The sequence below is a fragment of the Phyllobates terribilis genome, unplaced genomic scaffold (assembly GCF_046119375.1).
Source record: "Phyllobates terribilis strain yellow unplaced genomic scaffold, ASM4611937v1 Scaffold_167__1_contigs__length_4167997, whole genome shotgun sequence".
Classification (NCBI taxonomy): domain Eukaryota; kingdom Metazoa; phylum Chordata; class Amphibia; order Anura; family Dendrobatidae; genus Phyllobates; species Phyllobates terribilis.
Genome location: NW_027362927.1, coordinates 2866342 through 2881938, shown reverse-complemented (window position 1 = coordinate 2881938; position 15597 = coordinate 2866342). Strand labels below are relative to the sequence as shown.

At 46.7% G+C, this 15597-nt stretch overlaps 2 protein-coding genes across 2 annotated transcripts in view; one reads left to right on the top strand and one right to left on the bottom strand.

The window, feature by feature from the left end:
- The window catches only part of LOC141207902 (uncharacterized), a 999716-nt gene that overhangs the window by 383372 nt on the left and 600747 nt on the right, over nt 1-15597 (top strand). The gene's annotated exons all lie outside the window — the stretch shown is intronic.
- Nucleotides 13733-15597, bottom strand: part of LOC141207932 (uncharacterized) — a 258486-nt gene continuing 256621 nt past the window's right edge. The window contains exons 8-9 of the mRNA XM_073664502.1: nt 15567-15574; nt 13733-14252 (exon numbers count right to left, since the gene is read on the bottom strand). Coding sequence (XP_073520603.1) covers nt 13800-14252; nt 15567-15574 — 461 coding nt within the window. The 3' untranslated portion in view covers nt 13733-13799. The remainder of the gene's footprint in view (nt 14253-15566; nt 15575-15597) is intronic.

Genomic DNA, 15597 nt, shown 5'->3' with positions numbered 1-15597 from the left:
CGGGGCTTGGTTCAGGGCCTGTGCATCAGCCCCCACGGGGTCCATAGAGGAGGGCGCCGCCTCCTGGTGGTAGGTGAGAGCAGGGCGCCGGGGGTTTATAGCGCCACTGGTTGCAGATTCACGGAGCACCCTTATAAGCCCTGTCCTTAAATTGGGCAAAGGTCAGGTCGGGGTTCTGAAAGAACATGAGGCGCAGTTGGGCCCTGTGGGCACTAGACAGCAGACCTTCTATGAATTGTTCTGTTAGTAGTCTATCCGTTTCCTGCACATTGCCAGGGTCAGTTTGTTGAATAGCCCTCAAGGCTTCCTGCAGATTTAGGGCATAGTCTCTGATGCTGTCCTATGCCCGCTGCTTACATCCATAGAACCTCATTTTAATCTCAGCGGAGGTACGTGTGTCAAAGGTACCCCGCAGCCGGGCCAGAATACCCTTCACAGTCCTTTTCTCCTCAGTGGGCCATGATTTTACCTCCCTTTGGGCTGCGCCAGTTAACTGCCCTGCTAGTATGCTGACTGTCACGGGTGTGTCGCCACGAAGATCGTCACGATTACACAGCCTGACTTCTCGCAGCTGACTTTTTGGTGCTTTGTGTTTTCGGCAGTGAGGGAGTTAATTCTCTTTCTCTCTGTGCTAGACGAGGTCCAGCCTCGCCCAGCTGCAATCAATGCTGCTGTAGTGAGTCTCCTTCAAATGCCTGCTGGTCTGTTTGGGAAGTGTCGGTGAAAGCTTTTCATACAGACTTACAGAGCGGATCGTGGTATTTGGAGTTTCTGAGATAAGTGTATTTGGAGTGTATTTTCCCTTCCTCGCTTTATCATTTATCTCCTTTCCCGTTCGTGTTCCCTCTGTTGTAGTAGTGTAGTCTTTGTATGCAAGGTGGTTTTGGTTTTTCCCTTGTACTGTCTTGTTCGTCTAAGTACTGTGTGTGGGCATATTATTACTTGTCCTCTTTTGTTGTGATCGGGGTCCTTCTCAGGACTAGATTACTTAGGTGCAGGGATCCTCAGGAGGTAGGGGTTACGCTGGCGGCCTGGACCTCTGTACCTTTAACAGTACCTCCAGGTTGAGGGATTAGTCAGGGCCCCAGCTTAGGGTCAGCTTAGGCCCCTACCTCCAGTATACAGAGACAGTGTGACATTTTCACCGACCCACTTAGTTTTTCTCCAGCTACCATGGATCCAGTAGCCAGTCTAGCTCGGCAGTTGCAGAGTTTGTCCATGGAGCTGGCGGACGTTAGGTCCAAGGTTTTGCATCCTCTGGAGCAAGCCGGACCAGAACCTAAAGTAGCTCTCCCTGACAGGTTCACTGGGGGGCGGGACAAGTTTTTTGTTTTCCGGGAGGCATGCAAATTGTACTTTCGGCTGCGGCCTCGGTCATCGGGGAGTGAAGAACAAAGGGTGGGAATTGTCATCTCGCTCCTACAAGGGGACCCACAATCTTGGGCGTTCTCTCTTCCCCCGGGCTCCCCGGCTCTCCAGTCAGTGGATAGGTTTTTCGCTGCTCTGGGACTCGTATATGATGACCCAGATCGGATCTCCCTTGCTGAGTCTAAGTTACGTAGGATCCAGCAGGGAGATCGTCCGGCGGAGGAATTCTGTTCGGAGTTCCGTAGGTGGGCCACGGACACCCAGTGGAATGACCCGGCTCTTAGGAGCCAGTTTTGTCAAGGTTTATCCGACAAATTACAGGATGTGTTGGCACAGTATGACTCTCCCGCGTCACTGGAAGCCGCTATGGCCCTGGCTATTCGCGTTGACAGACGGCTTCGGGAGAGGTGCGGGATAACTCGACCCCCTGTGATGACTCCACCTCCTACAAGGTCCCCTCATATGGTGGTTCCCCTGGTCAGTCCAGAGGAGCCTATGCAATTAGGAGGGACATCATTTCGGGGGAGGGGACCGGTGGTGCGCCATAAGACAGGAAGGTGTTTCTTCTGCGGGAGAAAGGGACATTTTATTGGGGGGTGTCCATCCCGTCCCTTGCAGAGTGAAGAGTCGTCGGAAAACTGTTGATCCCAGGTTGTGTGGTGGACGGCAATCTGGGAGTAGGTATTTCGTCCCTAGGTTCGTCTCAGTTTCTCGTACCGGCGGAGGTGGTGGTGGGTACGAGAACTGAGAGGATATCTGTTCTTCTGGATAGTGGGGCCGGGGCTAATCTGGTTGATGCTCGGTTTGCCCGGGTTCAAGGTATGCGATTGAGTGAGTTGGCTAAACCCATCCCCATATTCTCAATCGATGCCAGGCCTCTCGGTCAGGGAAGTTTTTTGCAAGCTGTGCATGACGTAAAACTTCAAGTGGGGGCGATACATAAAGAACTGTTGTCTTGCTACGTGTTGGAGGGTCTTCCCACTCCTATAGTGTTGGGCCTTCCTTGGTTAACTAAGCATAACCCGGTTATTAATTGGCAAACCAGAGAGATAAGCCAATGGAGTAAATTCTGTAATAAAAACTGCATGAACACGGTCATCGGTGCGGTTACTCCTTGGGTCTTACCTCCATTTCTGGCGGACTTTGAGGATGTATTCTCGGAGAAAGGGTGTCAGGAACTACCTCCTCATCGCGAGTATGACTGTTCTGTAAAACTGCTCCCTGAGGCCAAGTTACCTAAAGCTAGGTTGTATAACCTTTCTGGTCCTGAGAGGCAGGCCATGAAGGATTATATTTCAGAAAGTCTGGCTAAGGGGCATATTAGACCTTCATCTTCACCGGTGGCTGCGGGGTTCTTCTTTGTTAAGAAGAAAGATGGAGGCCTATGCCCTTGCCTGGATTTCCGTGAACTTAATCGGATTACGGTCCGAGATCCGTATCCACTCCCACTTATTCCCGATCTCTTTAATCAGATCGTGGGCGCCAAATGGTTCTCTAAGTTGGATCTCAGGGGGGCGTACAATCTGATTAGGATGAAGGAGGGGGATGAGTGGAAGACGGCGTTTAACACTCCGGAGGGGCATTATGAGAACCTTGTCATGCCATTCGGTCTGACTAATGCCCCGGCCGTGTTCCAACACTTTGTTAATGACATTTTTCGCCGCCTGGTGGGACAGTTTGTTGTCATATATCTGGATGATATCTTAATTTACTCGCCGGATCTGGTTTCTCATCAGGAGCACGTTAGGCAGGTGTTACAGATCTTGCGGGATAATAAACTGTATGCCAAATGGGAAAAGTGTGTGTTCGCCGTACAGGAACTCCAGTTTTTAGGCTTCCTGGTTTCAGCGTCCGGTTTTCGTATGGACCCTGGGAAAGTGCGGGCAGTTCTTGAGTGGGATCGGCCAGAGAATCTTAAGGCACTACAACGTTTCCTGGGGTTTGCTAATTATTACCGGAAGTTCATTCGTAATTTCTCGTCCATGGTTAAGCCTCTCACAGACATGACTAAAAAGGGGACGGATTTTTCTAGGTGGTCTGACAAGGCTTGTCAAGCATTCTCCTGCTTGAAAAAATGTTTTGCCTCGGCACCCATACTCATTCAACCTGATGCGTCACAGCCATTCATTGTAGAGGTAGACGCTTCCGAGGTAGGGGTGGGAGCAGTATTGTCACAAGGTTCGTCCCCTGGTAAGTGGCATCCGTGCGCCTTTTTCTCTAAAAAATTGTCGTCCGCTGAGAGGAATTACGATGTCGGCAATAGGGAACTCTTAGCCATTAAGTTAGCTTTTGAGGAGTGGCGCCATTTTTTGGAGGGGGCAGTCCATCCGGTCACCGTCATCACCGATCACAAGAACCTGCTATATCTGGAGTCCGCGAAACGTCTGAATCCCAGACAAGCTAGGTGGTCATTGTTTTTTACCAGGTTTAATTTTGTCGTTACATATCGTCCTGGGTCAAAAAATGTAAAGGCGGATGCCTTATCTCGTAGTTTCCCTGGGGCCGGGAATACGGACGACCCGATTCCTATCCTTCAGGAGGGGGTGGTGGTTTCGGCAGTATGCTCTGAGCTGGAGGAGGAGGTATTGGAGGCTCAGGGGGACGCCCCTGTTGGACCTCCGGGGAGACTGTTTGTTCCAGATCAGTTGCGACAAAAGGTGATCGAGGCACACCATAACTCAGTTTTGGCAGGACACCCGCGGAGTAAAGCAACTGTGGATCTTCTCTCGCGTCGGTTTTGGTGGCCTAACTTACATAAGGAGGTGGTAACTTTTGTCGCGTCCTGTGGGGTTTGTGCGCGCTCTAAGACCTCACATACCCGTCCGTCTGGGGCCCTCTTACCTTTGAAGATCCCGGAGCGTCCTTGGACTCATCTGTCTATGGACTTTATTACGGACCTCCCTCCGTCTTCGGGTAAAACGGTCATACTCGTTGTAGTGGACAGGTTCAGCAAGATGGCACATTTTATCGCTCTTCCGGCTCTCCCTAATGCTAAAACTCTTGCGCAGGTGTTCATTGGGGAGATTGTGAGGCTTCACGGGGTCCCCTCCGATGTGGTGTCTGATCGGGGGTCTCAGTTTGTGTCCAAGTTCTGGAAGGCGTTTTGTGCACGGCGGGGGATGCATTTGTCATTCTCATCGGCTTTTCACCCTCAGACCAACGGTCAGACGGAACGTATGAACCAGAGCTTGGAGACATATCTCCGGTGTTTTGTGTCAGAGAACCAGGAGGACTGGGCTTCTTTCTTACCTCTGGCAGAGTTTGCTCTCAATAATAGGCGGAGCGAGTCCACTGGTAAGTCCCCGTTTTTTGGGGCATATGGTTTTCACCCCCAGTTTTGTACTTTCAGTAGGGGGGGCTCTTCGGGGGTTCCTGAGGAGGAACGATTTTCCTCATCACTCGCTTCAGTATGGAGAGGGGTGCTGAAGAATCTGAATACTATGGGGAACCGATACAAACGTATGGCTGATAGGAGGAGAGTGTCTGGTCCGGACCTAAGTGTGAACGATCGGGCATGGTTGTCTACCAGGAATATTAAACTTAAGGTTCCCTCCTGGAAACTGGGTCCCAGGTTCATCGGGCCGTACAGAATCAGTTCTATTATTAATCCGGTGGCATTCCGTCTTGACCTCCCCCCTACGTTTAAAATTCACAACGTGTTCCACAGATCGTTGCTTAAGAGGTATGTGGCGCCGGTGGTACCGTCACCTTTACCTCCCCCTCCAGTGGTGGTCAATGGTAACTTGGAGTTCCAGGTATCAAGGGTCATCGATTCACGTTTTAATCGCCGGTCCCTTCAGTACCTGGTTCATTGGAAAGGGTATGGTCCTGAGGAGAGGATGTGGGTTCCTGCGTCGGATATTAACGCAGACCGATTAGTTCGGGCCTTCCACACGACTCACCCGGATAAACCTGGCCCTGAGGGTCCGGAGGCCCCTCGTAGAAGGGGGGGTACTGTCACGGGTGTGTCGCCACGAAGATCGTCACGATTACACAGCCTGACTTCTCGCAGCTGACTTTTTGGTGCTTTGTGTTTTCGGCAGTGAGGGAGTTAATTCTCTTTCTCTCTGTGCTAGACGAGGTCCAGCCTCGCCCAGCTGCAATCAATGCTGCTGTAGTGAGTCTCCTTCAAATGCCTGCTGGTCTGTTTGGGAAGTGTCGGTGAAAGCTTTTCATACAGACTTACAGAGCGGATCGTGGTATTTGGAGTTTCTGAGATAAGTGTATTTGGAGTGTATTTTCCCTTCCTCGCTTTATCATTTATCTCCTTTCCCGTTCGTGTTCCCTCTGTTGTAGTAGTGTAGTCTTTGTATGCAAGGTGGTTTTGGTTTTTCCCTTGTACTGTCTCGTTCGTCTAAGTACTGTGTGTGGGCATATTATTACTTGTCCTCTTTTGTTGTGATCGGGGTCCTTCTCAGGACTAGATTACTTAGGTGCAGGGATCCTCAGGAGGTAGGGGTTACGCTGGCGGCCTGGACCTCTGTACCTTTAACAGTACCTCCAGGTTGAGGGATTAGTCAGGGCCCCAGCTTAGGGTCAGCTTAGGCCCCTACCTCCAGTATACAGAGACAGTGTGACAGCTGACCTTCTGTTCCTCTGTCAGGGGGTAAACCTGGAACAAACTGTACAGCCTTTCCTTAAAGTCAGTTAGGGCATGGGGCTCCCCTGAGTACTTGGGCAGCCAGGCCGCTCCAGGGATGTAGGGCAGGGAAAAGGGCATCACCGCTGTTGCAGCTGCGTTGGTGGTAGTGGGCGCCTCTGTGTCCGACATCTTCCTCCCCCCTAGTTAAGCGTGGCCTACCTTCCGACGATCCTCTTCTGTAGGCCGCGGCTCCGCTGCTGCTGCACTGGACGAGGACCTTGTGTCGCGTCCTGATGACGTCAGCGTCGCTCTCTCTCCCTTCCAGGACCTTGCGCAGCGTCGGTGCGTGGGGCGGAGCTTCAGGTCTCGCGCGCTTTCGGCATCCACGCCCCTCTTCTTCCCGCGCGGCGTCCTGAAGATAGCGTCCGACGGCGGGAAAACGACTTCGGATGGCGGGAAAACAGCTGAAGATGGCGGGAACCGACTGAAGATGGCGGGAAACGGCTCCGGATGGTGGGAACCTTCACCACGGCAGGTATGACAGTCTTTTGAAGGCACGCAGTACCCGGTGGCACGAAATCCTGCCGACTACGCCAAAGCTGACTCGCCCCCTGGGCCGTGGGGCACTCGGATCCGGGCAATTAGGGAAACGGTGGGAGTAGTAGTGGCAACCCGGTTCCGTGGCTCAGGGTGGTCAGGCCAGTGGTAGTCCGTTATGTGCTATTGATTATGTCCGACTACGCCACCCGTGGATTTGCGGTCATTAGGTACCGCCGCTGCAAGGCAGACCGCTGGGGCTGATGAGGTGTGCAGCTGGAATGGTGTGACTCCCCACGGGAAGAGTGCGGCCCCAGGGCAGTGTAGTGGATGGTGAGAGTGATGGTGGTGAGAGTCCCAGTACCGGTAGTGCTGGAGGCGCGAAGGAGCACACAGACAATAGGTTGCGGTCCAGGGTCTTTACTGAAACAGGTAAACTGACCCATAAACAGTCCCAGCTAGGAGGGGACCTGGATGTCTGAGAGCAACGGGGAAATTGGCCCTGGTCAGGGTGAGGGTGTAGGCCTACCGTGCTTCCTGCGCTCCTTCTGGCTATCTCCTCGTTATAGGGTAACAGCCCACGTTTCCGAGCTTTCCGTGTATTCTCGCCTGTATGGCCTGCGACGTGGGTTCCTTTCTGCTCCCAGCCTTGTACGGCTTTACTGGTCCCTTTGGTTGTGGCAGGGCCTCCAGGCTTCTTAGGCCAAGGAATATACAGTCCCTTGCGGACTGGTTCTCTGCTGGGGGATGTGGAATCCTTCCAGCTTCAGACACCAAAGTCTGGTAAATTAAGTCCGTGATCTGCCAAGACAGGCTCTCTTCGCCTCTTGTCTCTGGCTTGTGGCTCTCCTCCTGCCACACTTCCTCTTAGGTGCAATACAACTTTCTGTCCCTGCTCTGCTCTGGGACACGTCTCAGTCCTGAGACAGGCCTTCAAGTTCTCTCTAACCCTGCCCCCAGCACCAGCTTTTATAGGGGCAGCCTGCTCCCCCTACTGGCCCGAGACAGGAGGTACTGCATGCTAATGTTCCCCTGACTAGAGAACCTCCCCCTTGCTCTCAGACACAGCTTTATTACATTTTGTGGCATCCAGGCCAGGGTGACACATTTGCACGTTAATGACCAGGCCAATTTTTACAATTCTGACCACTGTCACTTTATGAGGTAATTACTCTGGAACGCTTCAACGGATCCCCCTGATTCTGAGAATGTTTTTTTCGTGACATATTGTACTTCATGATTGTGGTAAAATTTCTTCGATATCACTTGCGTTTATTTGTGAAAAAAATGGAAATTTGGCGAAAATTTTGAAAATTTTGCAATTTTCAAAATTTGAATTTTTATGCCCTTAAATCAGAGCACCTGGGGGTTCCAAGTGCTCACTATGCATCTATATAGGTGCCTTGGGGGGTCTAGTTTCCAAAATGGGGTCACTTGTGGGGGAGCTCCAATGTTTGGGCACACAGGGACTCTCCAAATGCAACATGGTATCCGCTAACAAATTGTCGGCTCAAATTGTTAGCGGACACCATGTTGCGTTTGGAGAGCACCTGTGTGCCCAAACATTGGAGCTCCCCCACAAGTGACCCTATTGTGGAAACTAGACTCCCCAAGGCACCTATCTAGATGCATAGTGAGCACTTGGAACCCCCAGGTGCGTCACAAATTGATTCATAAAAATTAAAAAGTGAAAAAAAAACACTTTTTCATTTTTATGAATCAATTTGTGAAGCACCTGGGGGTTCCAAGTGCTCACTATGCATCTAGATAGGTGCCTTGGGGGGGGTCTAGTTTTCAAAATGGGGTCACTTGTGGGGCAGCTCCAATGTTTGGGCACGCAGGGGCTCTCCAAACGCAACATGGCGTCCGCTAACAATTTGAGCCGATTTTCCATTCAATTTGTTAGCGGACACCATGTCGCGTTTGGAGAGCCCGTGATGTGCCTAAACAGTGGAGCTCCCCCACAAGTGACCCCATTTTGGAAACTATACCCCTCAAGGATTTTGTTAATGTGTATAGTGAACATTTTGAACCCAGAGGTACGACACAGAATTTGTTTACATTAGGTCATCATATTGAATAAGTTGTCATTAGTCTTGAGAGCAAGTGCTCGCTACTTGAGTTTGCATCGGGTACTCAGGTATGCACCATGTACAGCGTGTGCTCGAGTGACATGCTCGAGTCCCTGCTCCGCATGTTTCACGGTTATTAGACACCCAAAAAAAAACATGCGGGGATCGCTCGTGCATGGCAGGCAATCCCCGTAAAGTTTTTTTGGCCGCGAAGCATATGGGGCAGAGACTCAAGCATGTCACTCAAATACCCACGATACTCAATGCATACCAGAGCACCCGATGCAAACTCAAGTAGCGAGCACTTGCGCTCAACACTAGTCGCCATATCGTCATCTTTTTTTCTTACTTTTGAAAAAAATCCCAACCCCATCACAACCCTAACCCCAACCCCAGCCCTAACGGTAGCACAACCCTAACGGTAGCACAACCCTAACCCTAGCACAACCCTAACCCTAGCACAACCCCAACCCCAAACCCAGCCCTAACCCTAGCCCAATCCTAACCCAAGAGTTTATTTTTGACGCCGTTCCTCGTGCGGTATAAGTGATTCGACGACTTTATTCTTCGGGTCGGTGTGATTACAGCAATACCAGAATCATATGGGGTTTTTATGACTGACAGCTGTCACACACTAAAAGACGCATTTTTTGTAAATCTAGTTTTTGCATCGCCATATTTTGAGAACTATAATTTTTCCAGATTTTGGCAGACAGTCATGTGACGGCTCGTTTTTTGCGGGATGAGTTGACGTTGTTATTGGTGCCATTTTCAGGCACGTGACATTTTTTGATCGCTTTCTATTCCGATTTTTGGGAGGCAGAATAAACAAAAACCAACAATTCAGGAATTGTTTTTTTTTTTTTTTTTATTCTACTCCGCGTGTGGTAAAATTGATAAGGCAGCTTTATTCTTCGGGTCAGTATGTTTACAGCGGTACCACATTTATATCGTTTTTCTATGTTTTGCACTTTTACATAATAAAAGCAATTTTATAGAAAAAAATATTTTTTAGCATAGCTTTATTCTGAGAGCTATAACTTTTTTATTTTTCGGCTGATGGAGCTGTATGGCGGCTTGTTTTTTGCGGGACGAGATGACGTTTTCAGCGGTACCATTTTTATTTATATTTGTCTTTTTGATCGCGTGTTATTCCATTTTTTGTTTGGCGGTGTGGTGATAAAGCATTGTTTTTTGCTTCGTTTTTTTTTTACCGTGTTCACTGAAGGGGTTAACTAGTGGGACAGTTTTATAGGTCAGGTTGTTCCGGACGAGGCGATACCAAATATGTGTACTTTTATTGTTTGTTTTTTTTTTTTTTTTTATAATAATATTTATTGATGGGTACATTATATTTTTATTTTTGGTGGATTATTTTTTTTTAAATATTTTTGCAATATTTTTTTTTTTTTTCCACTTTCTGAAAGTTTATATACTTTTTTACTTTGTCCCACTGTGGGACTTTCACTTTTTTTATTCTGATCGCCTGCATGGCACAGGAATGCAGCACCATCCCTGTGCCATGCAGGCTGTCAGCGCTGGAAAGGGAGAAGATTGTTTGGAGATGCACTGCGCATGTCCAAACAATCTTCCTGCTGTCTGGTGACCCGGATGTTGTCATGACGACATCGGGTTGTCATGGCAACACCCGGGAAGCCTTTGCAGACAGCGCTGGAAGCCGGAAGAGGAGGTGAGTATCTGCGATCACCTCCCCTTGCCCCCGCAATGCTGCAATCAACTTAGATCAACTTCGATCGCAGCATCGCGGGGGTTAATGTGCTGGGAGCGGTGCAGGACCGCTCCCTGCACATAGTATCGGGTGTCAGCTGTGACAATCAGCTGACATCCGGCGGCGATCGCGCCCGCACAGCCTGTGTGCTCGCGCGATCGCCATGACGTACTAATACGGGTCTGGCTCTTAAGTCCCAGGGCACAGACGCGTATTAGTACGTCAGATGTTGTTAAGGGGTTAAAGATGTCTCCTTAAAGGGGTGGTGCCACCTTAGAACATATAGATAATCCTGTAGACATCATGTAAAGAAATGCTTTTGTAAATTAAACCTAATACAAATGATGCCCCATTTAATACATATGTACCTCTGATGGTCAGTATGGCGCCCCCTAGTGATAGCATTACTGGTATCTGTCCGTCCTTTTAGCCCTCTCTAGAGCCCGGGCATGCGCGGTTCCCTCTCCAATGCAGGTTGGATCCCTCCGCCCGTCAGCCTGCTGGATCTCATCCAGTTGACTAACAGCCGCTGTAAAATGTGAAGTCCCTGCGCCTCTGCTGTCATCACTCCCATCAGGTGTTTTCTATCGATGGCGGTGGCTGGAAAACAGCTGAGTGTCTGCTCTCATTCTGATAATATATGGAGGAATGCACAGACCTCAGACATTGTCCTCCCACAGACATACAGCCCAGATCTCCAGCAATTCTGGCTCCAGCATAGGGATGTCTCAGCACTTCCCTGCAGTCAATGAGTGACGGGAATATTCATAAGCCACATGTAAGCCAGGGCTGGGCAAAGTGCAGAATGTGAACACAGGCAGAGGACAGCACCTCTCTCAGGGACACAGATAACAATAGGAAACAACTTTACATCCTCATAGGTCCCCTAACCTGGCTCATCCAGTAATAGTGACTGCGGACACTGGATTACAATATCTTTGAGTGCATTACAAAGGACCAGTATACGAGGAGTCCTATACACCATTTATGAAGACGGAATCCATATCACCTGATAATCATATAGTGAGTTTTACTCCAATAACATTTACTGTCATTTGCCTGTGGATAAAGAAGCGATAATTGTGAAGACACTTCCTCAGATTCTGATAAGAAAATAAAGGATGAAATCCTTGGATTTGTATAAAAAAAGTCCCGGTGAATACACCGATGTCTCATCTTATGCAAAAGACGTACGAGATAACCAGACAGAAAAAATAACTGGACTACTGGCAGGAAATATATGTCAATACAATGTAAGGAAGATTAATGTCAGTCACACATTAATTAAATTGCCCAGACCATCAATGGCTGACCATTCGGAAAGATGCAAAATACCAAAAGAGAAAAAGCCGAATAAATTGGTCGTAAAAAAGGGGGGACAGAGACAATAAATCTCAAAAATAGAAAACCTTTATTTATACGCAAACAGTGGTTCTAAATGGCTCGGCACTGAAGGGTGCACACACACAATTCAACCAAAATTGATATCTCATATAGCATTATTTAAACACAACCGGACCAGGCCCATCACACATATAAAGAAGGATCCATGATTATAATGTAGAATAAGGGTATGTGCACACGATGCAGAAATGCTCAGGATTTTTTCCCGAGCGTTTCTGCATCTCTCTGGCAGGAAAAAACGCATGCGGATTGTACATGCGGTTTCCTGCCAGGGACATGCGGATATGAAGCGGTCTTCACTTTCATTTCCGCATGCGGGTTGACAAGCGCTTCCCAAGCGATTTTAGCATCACTTGGAAAGTGCTTGTCAACTTCACACTATATAAATCCATGCAACCGGCAACCGGCATGGATTTATATAGTGTGTGAATGTCAAAAAATAAATATATACTTTCCCCTCTGATGGCCCTCGGTGTCCTGCTTCGCTCGGTCCCGGCTGCCGGCAGTGAAGACTTTAGGACCTTCCGACGTCAGCGTCACGTGACCCGTCACATGACTCTGACGTCAGCGAAGGTCCTTCTTCATTCAAACCCGAAGTGCCGGGAACCAAGCAGGAGCGCTGCGCGGGCCGTCAGAAGGTGAGAATATATATATTTTTTATTTTATTCTTTTTTTTTTTAATGGTACCTGGGTCTGGATGAGAGTCCTCTCATCCACACCCGGGTACCATCCGCACATTGGACCGCGTGAAAAGCGCATTAACATATACAGTGATGCGGATTCCATACGGTCTAATGCAAGTCAATGGCGGCAAAAGAGCAGCGTTTCCGCAAAATTAATTGACATGCTGCGGATTTTTGACCGCAGCGTTTACGCTGCGGAAAAATCCGCATCATGGGCACAGCACATGCGGATTTCAATTGGGGAACATTGCTGCCCTTCTACCATGCGTTTTTACTGCGTTTCCGCGGCGTTTACGCAACTGCAAAAACGCAGCGGAAACGCATTAAAAACGCATCGTGTGAACTCAGCCTAAAGTTGTCTGAATATACAATGATGTAAACAGAGTGTAACTAATTCTACATGACCAAAATAATACACATTGTTCTTTTATAAATATGATATTTTGCCTCAGAAATAAAGCTGTTAATTAGTAAATAGCACCCATAAGGGTTGTTAAATAGGAAACAATAGGATCATATCACCATAAATATAAAATATAGATAATTAATTAGGTATGTTTATAGGTAGAAAAGGGTTTCCTATCGTGCACTAATACATCAATAAGATAAATCATTAGACATGTTTATGGGTCTCCTATATTGCACTAATATATAATAAGCTAAAGATCACATGGAGATAAGCAGGTGAACAAGAATACAATTTATGTCCCCTATTCATGTACCATAGGGAATTCTGTGGTCAGTTGTAAAGGGAGGATATATTACCTGGCCATCTGGAAGCCTGTGCGTTGCACGCCAAAACCCCCATTCCTTTTGGATGCTGCTCCTTCGTCAGGTGTTTATTTTATTTGGGCAGGGGACCAAGATTCATTGAAATTATTTTTAATAATTTAAATAAAAATATGATTTTAATCTACATTTTACATCGACTATTAGTAAAGAGTCAATTATTTTTTGGATATCACAATATTTACAGAGAATAATCAATTAATAACAAAAACGTACAACAAACCCACAGATAGCAAAGGATATATTCAGGTAGATAGCTGTCACCTGCCCATATGGCTTAAAAACATCCCAAAAGGACAATTTACACGTATCAGAAGAAACTGTACAAAAAAAGGACTACCAAACAGAAACTGAGAATGGTGGAGATATTTGAGAAAAAAGGATATAATAAAAATAAATTGAAGGAGATAAAAAAAAGAAAATAGCGAATATACGTAGAGAATCTCTATTAATTACCAATATAAAAAAATCTGTAAAATGCGCCATTTGATGTACCAATTATTACACAATACAGCCATGACCATAGGAAAATAAAACGGATTGTGGAAAAACACTGGCCACTTTTACATGGTGACAAAATAATAGGTGATTTGATTCCATCCAAACCGAGCTTTATATACAGAAAAGCTCCTAATTTAGAAAGTAAAATAGCTCCTACAATTGTAAGAAATCAACACAGGACCAATGGTACAAACAGAGAAAAAGGTTTTTTTCCATGGAAAAATTGTGTCATGTGCAGAATGATAAAAAAACGAACCAATACAAAAAGGCTTCTCCCCTGTGTGACTTCTCTGATGTTTATTAAGAGTTGCTTTCCGTGTAAAATATTTCCCACATTCTGAACATGAAAAAGGCTTCTCCTCTGTATGAGTTCTCTGGTGTATAACAAGACCGTATTTCTGTTTAAAATGTTTACCACATTCTGAACATGAAAAAGGCTTCTCCCCTGTGTGAGTTCTCTGGTGAATAACTAAATCTGATTTCTGGTAAAAACATTTCTCACATTCTGAACATGAAAAAGGCTTCTCCCCTGTGTGAGTTCCCTGGTGTCTAACAAGATCTGATTTCTTGTTAAAATATTTCCCACACTTGGAACAAGAAAATCTATTCTCGGCTGTGTGAATTTTTTGATGTTTAGGAAGAGATTTTTCGAGAGGAAAACTATTTCCATATTCTAAAAATGTCTTCTTTGCTTTAGGAGCAATTTGTTTTTTAATGCTTAATTTGTGACTATGATTTTCCTTAGTAGTTGTTAATGAATCAGAAGACAGGACCTGTTTCAAAGGATCAGGTGACAGATCTTTGCTGTGAAGGGATGATGGTATATCTGGAGTAATGGCATTCACTTCAATTGTATCCTGTGGGATCTCAAGATCATCTGATTTAAAAATTGAAGAGGTCAGCTGTCCCTCTGATCTCCAGGTACAGTCATCTGCAAAGATAAAAATCTATTATTTTTCAATAAAATATCCTTGGATTTTATATTTTTTTAAATTTCTACTTAAACTGTCTATAATAATGGCAAGTTATGTAAATATATTGAATTAATTATTCACCAAGACGCTGACATTTCACAATCTAATAGAAAACCTCATAGAATGAAGCAGTAGAGCGTGGTGTCCAACTGTTTGTTCATTCTGCCTCCCAAATATGGAATAAAAAGCCACCAAGTTATGAAGGCAACAATAATACCAATAAAAACTTCTACTCATGTCACAAACAACAAGCGCCACTCAGGTCCATCGTCTGTAAATGGAAAAAATCATAGTTACCGGTAACAGGATTTTACAGAGCCCATGACAGCACCACCTGAGAGATGGTATCCGCCCACCCAGGACAGGAAACCTGCTGAATAAAAAAGGCGGTACCTCTCCTCCGCATCAGTTTTGTTTTAGAGCACGAGAGGACCTCCAGACAGTATGTTAGTACACAACTACCACAAATAAAACATTTCTCACTATGCACCTATATATAGAGAACATATAGAGTTACTGGTAGGTAACTATGATTTTTTTCCCCTTCTCCTACAATAGCACCACCTGAGAGATTTATATAGAACAGACACCTTAGGGATGGATCACCGCTTGCAACACCTTTCTCCCAAAGGATAGATCAGCAGATGAAGAAAGATCAAGCCGGTAATGGTTATAGAAGGTAGAAGGAGATTACCATGTTGCTACCTTACATATGTTATCAATGGACACTTCCGCCTTCTCAGCCCAGGAGGCTGCACCAGCTCTGTGGAATGGCCCTTCAGGTTCTCTGAAACTGGCACATTACTAGGGGAATATGCTAAGCTAACGGCGTCCCTGAGCCATCTAGCTATAGTTCCCCTTGTAACTTTAAGTCCCTTACTAGCTCCCTGGAAGGAGACAAATAAGGCATTACTTCCCCTCCAAGGCCTTGTTACCTCCAAATACTGAACCAAAACCA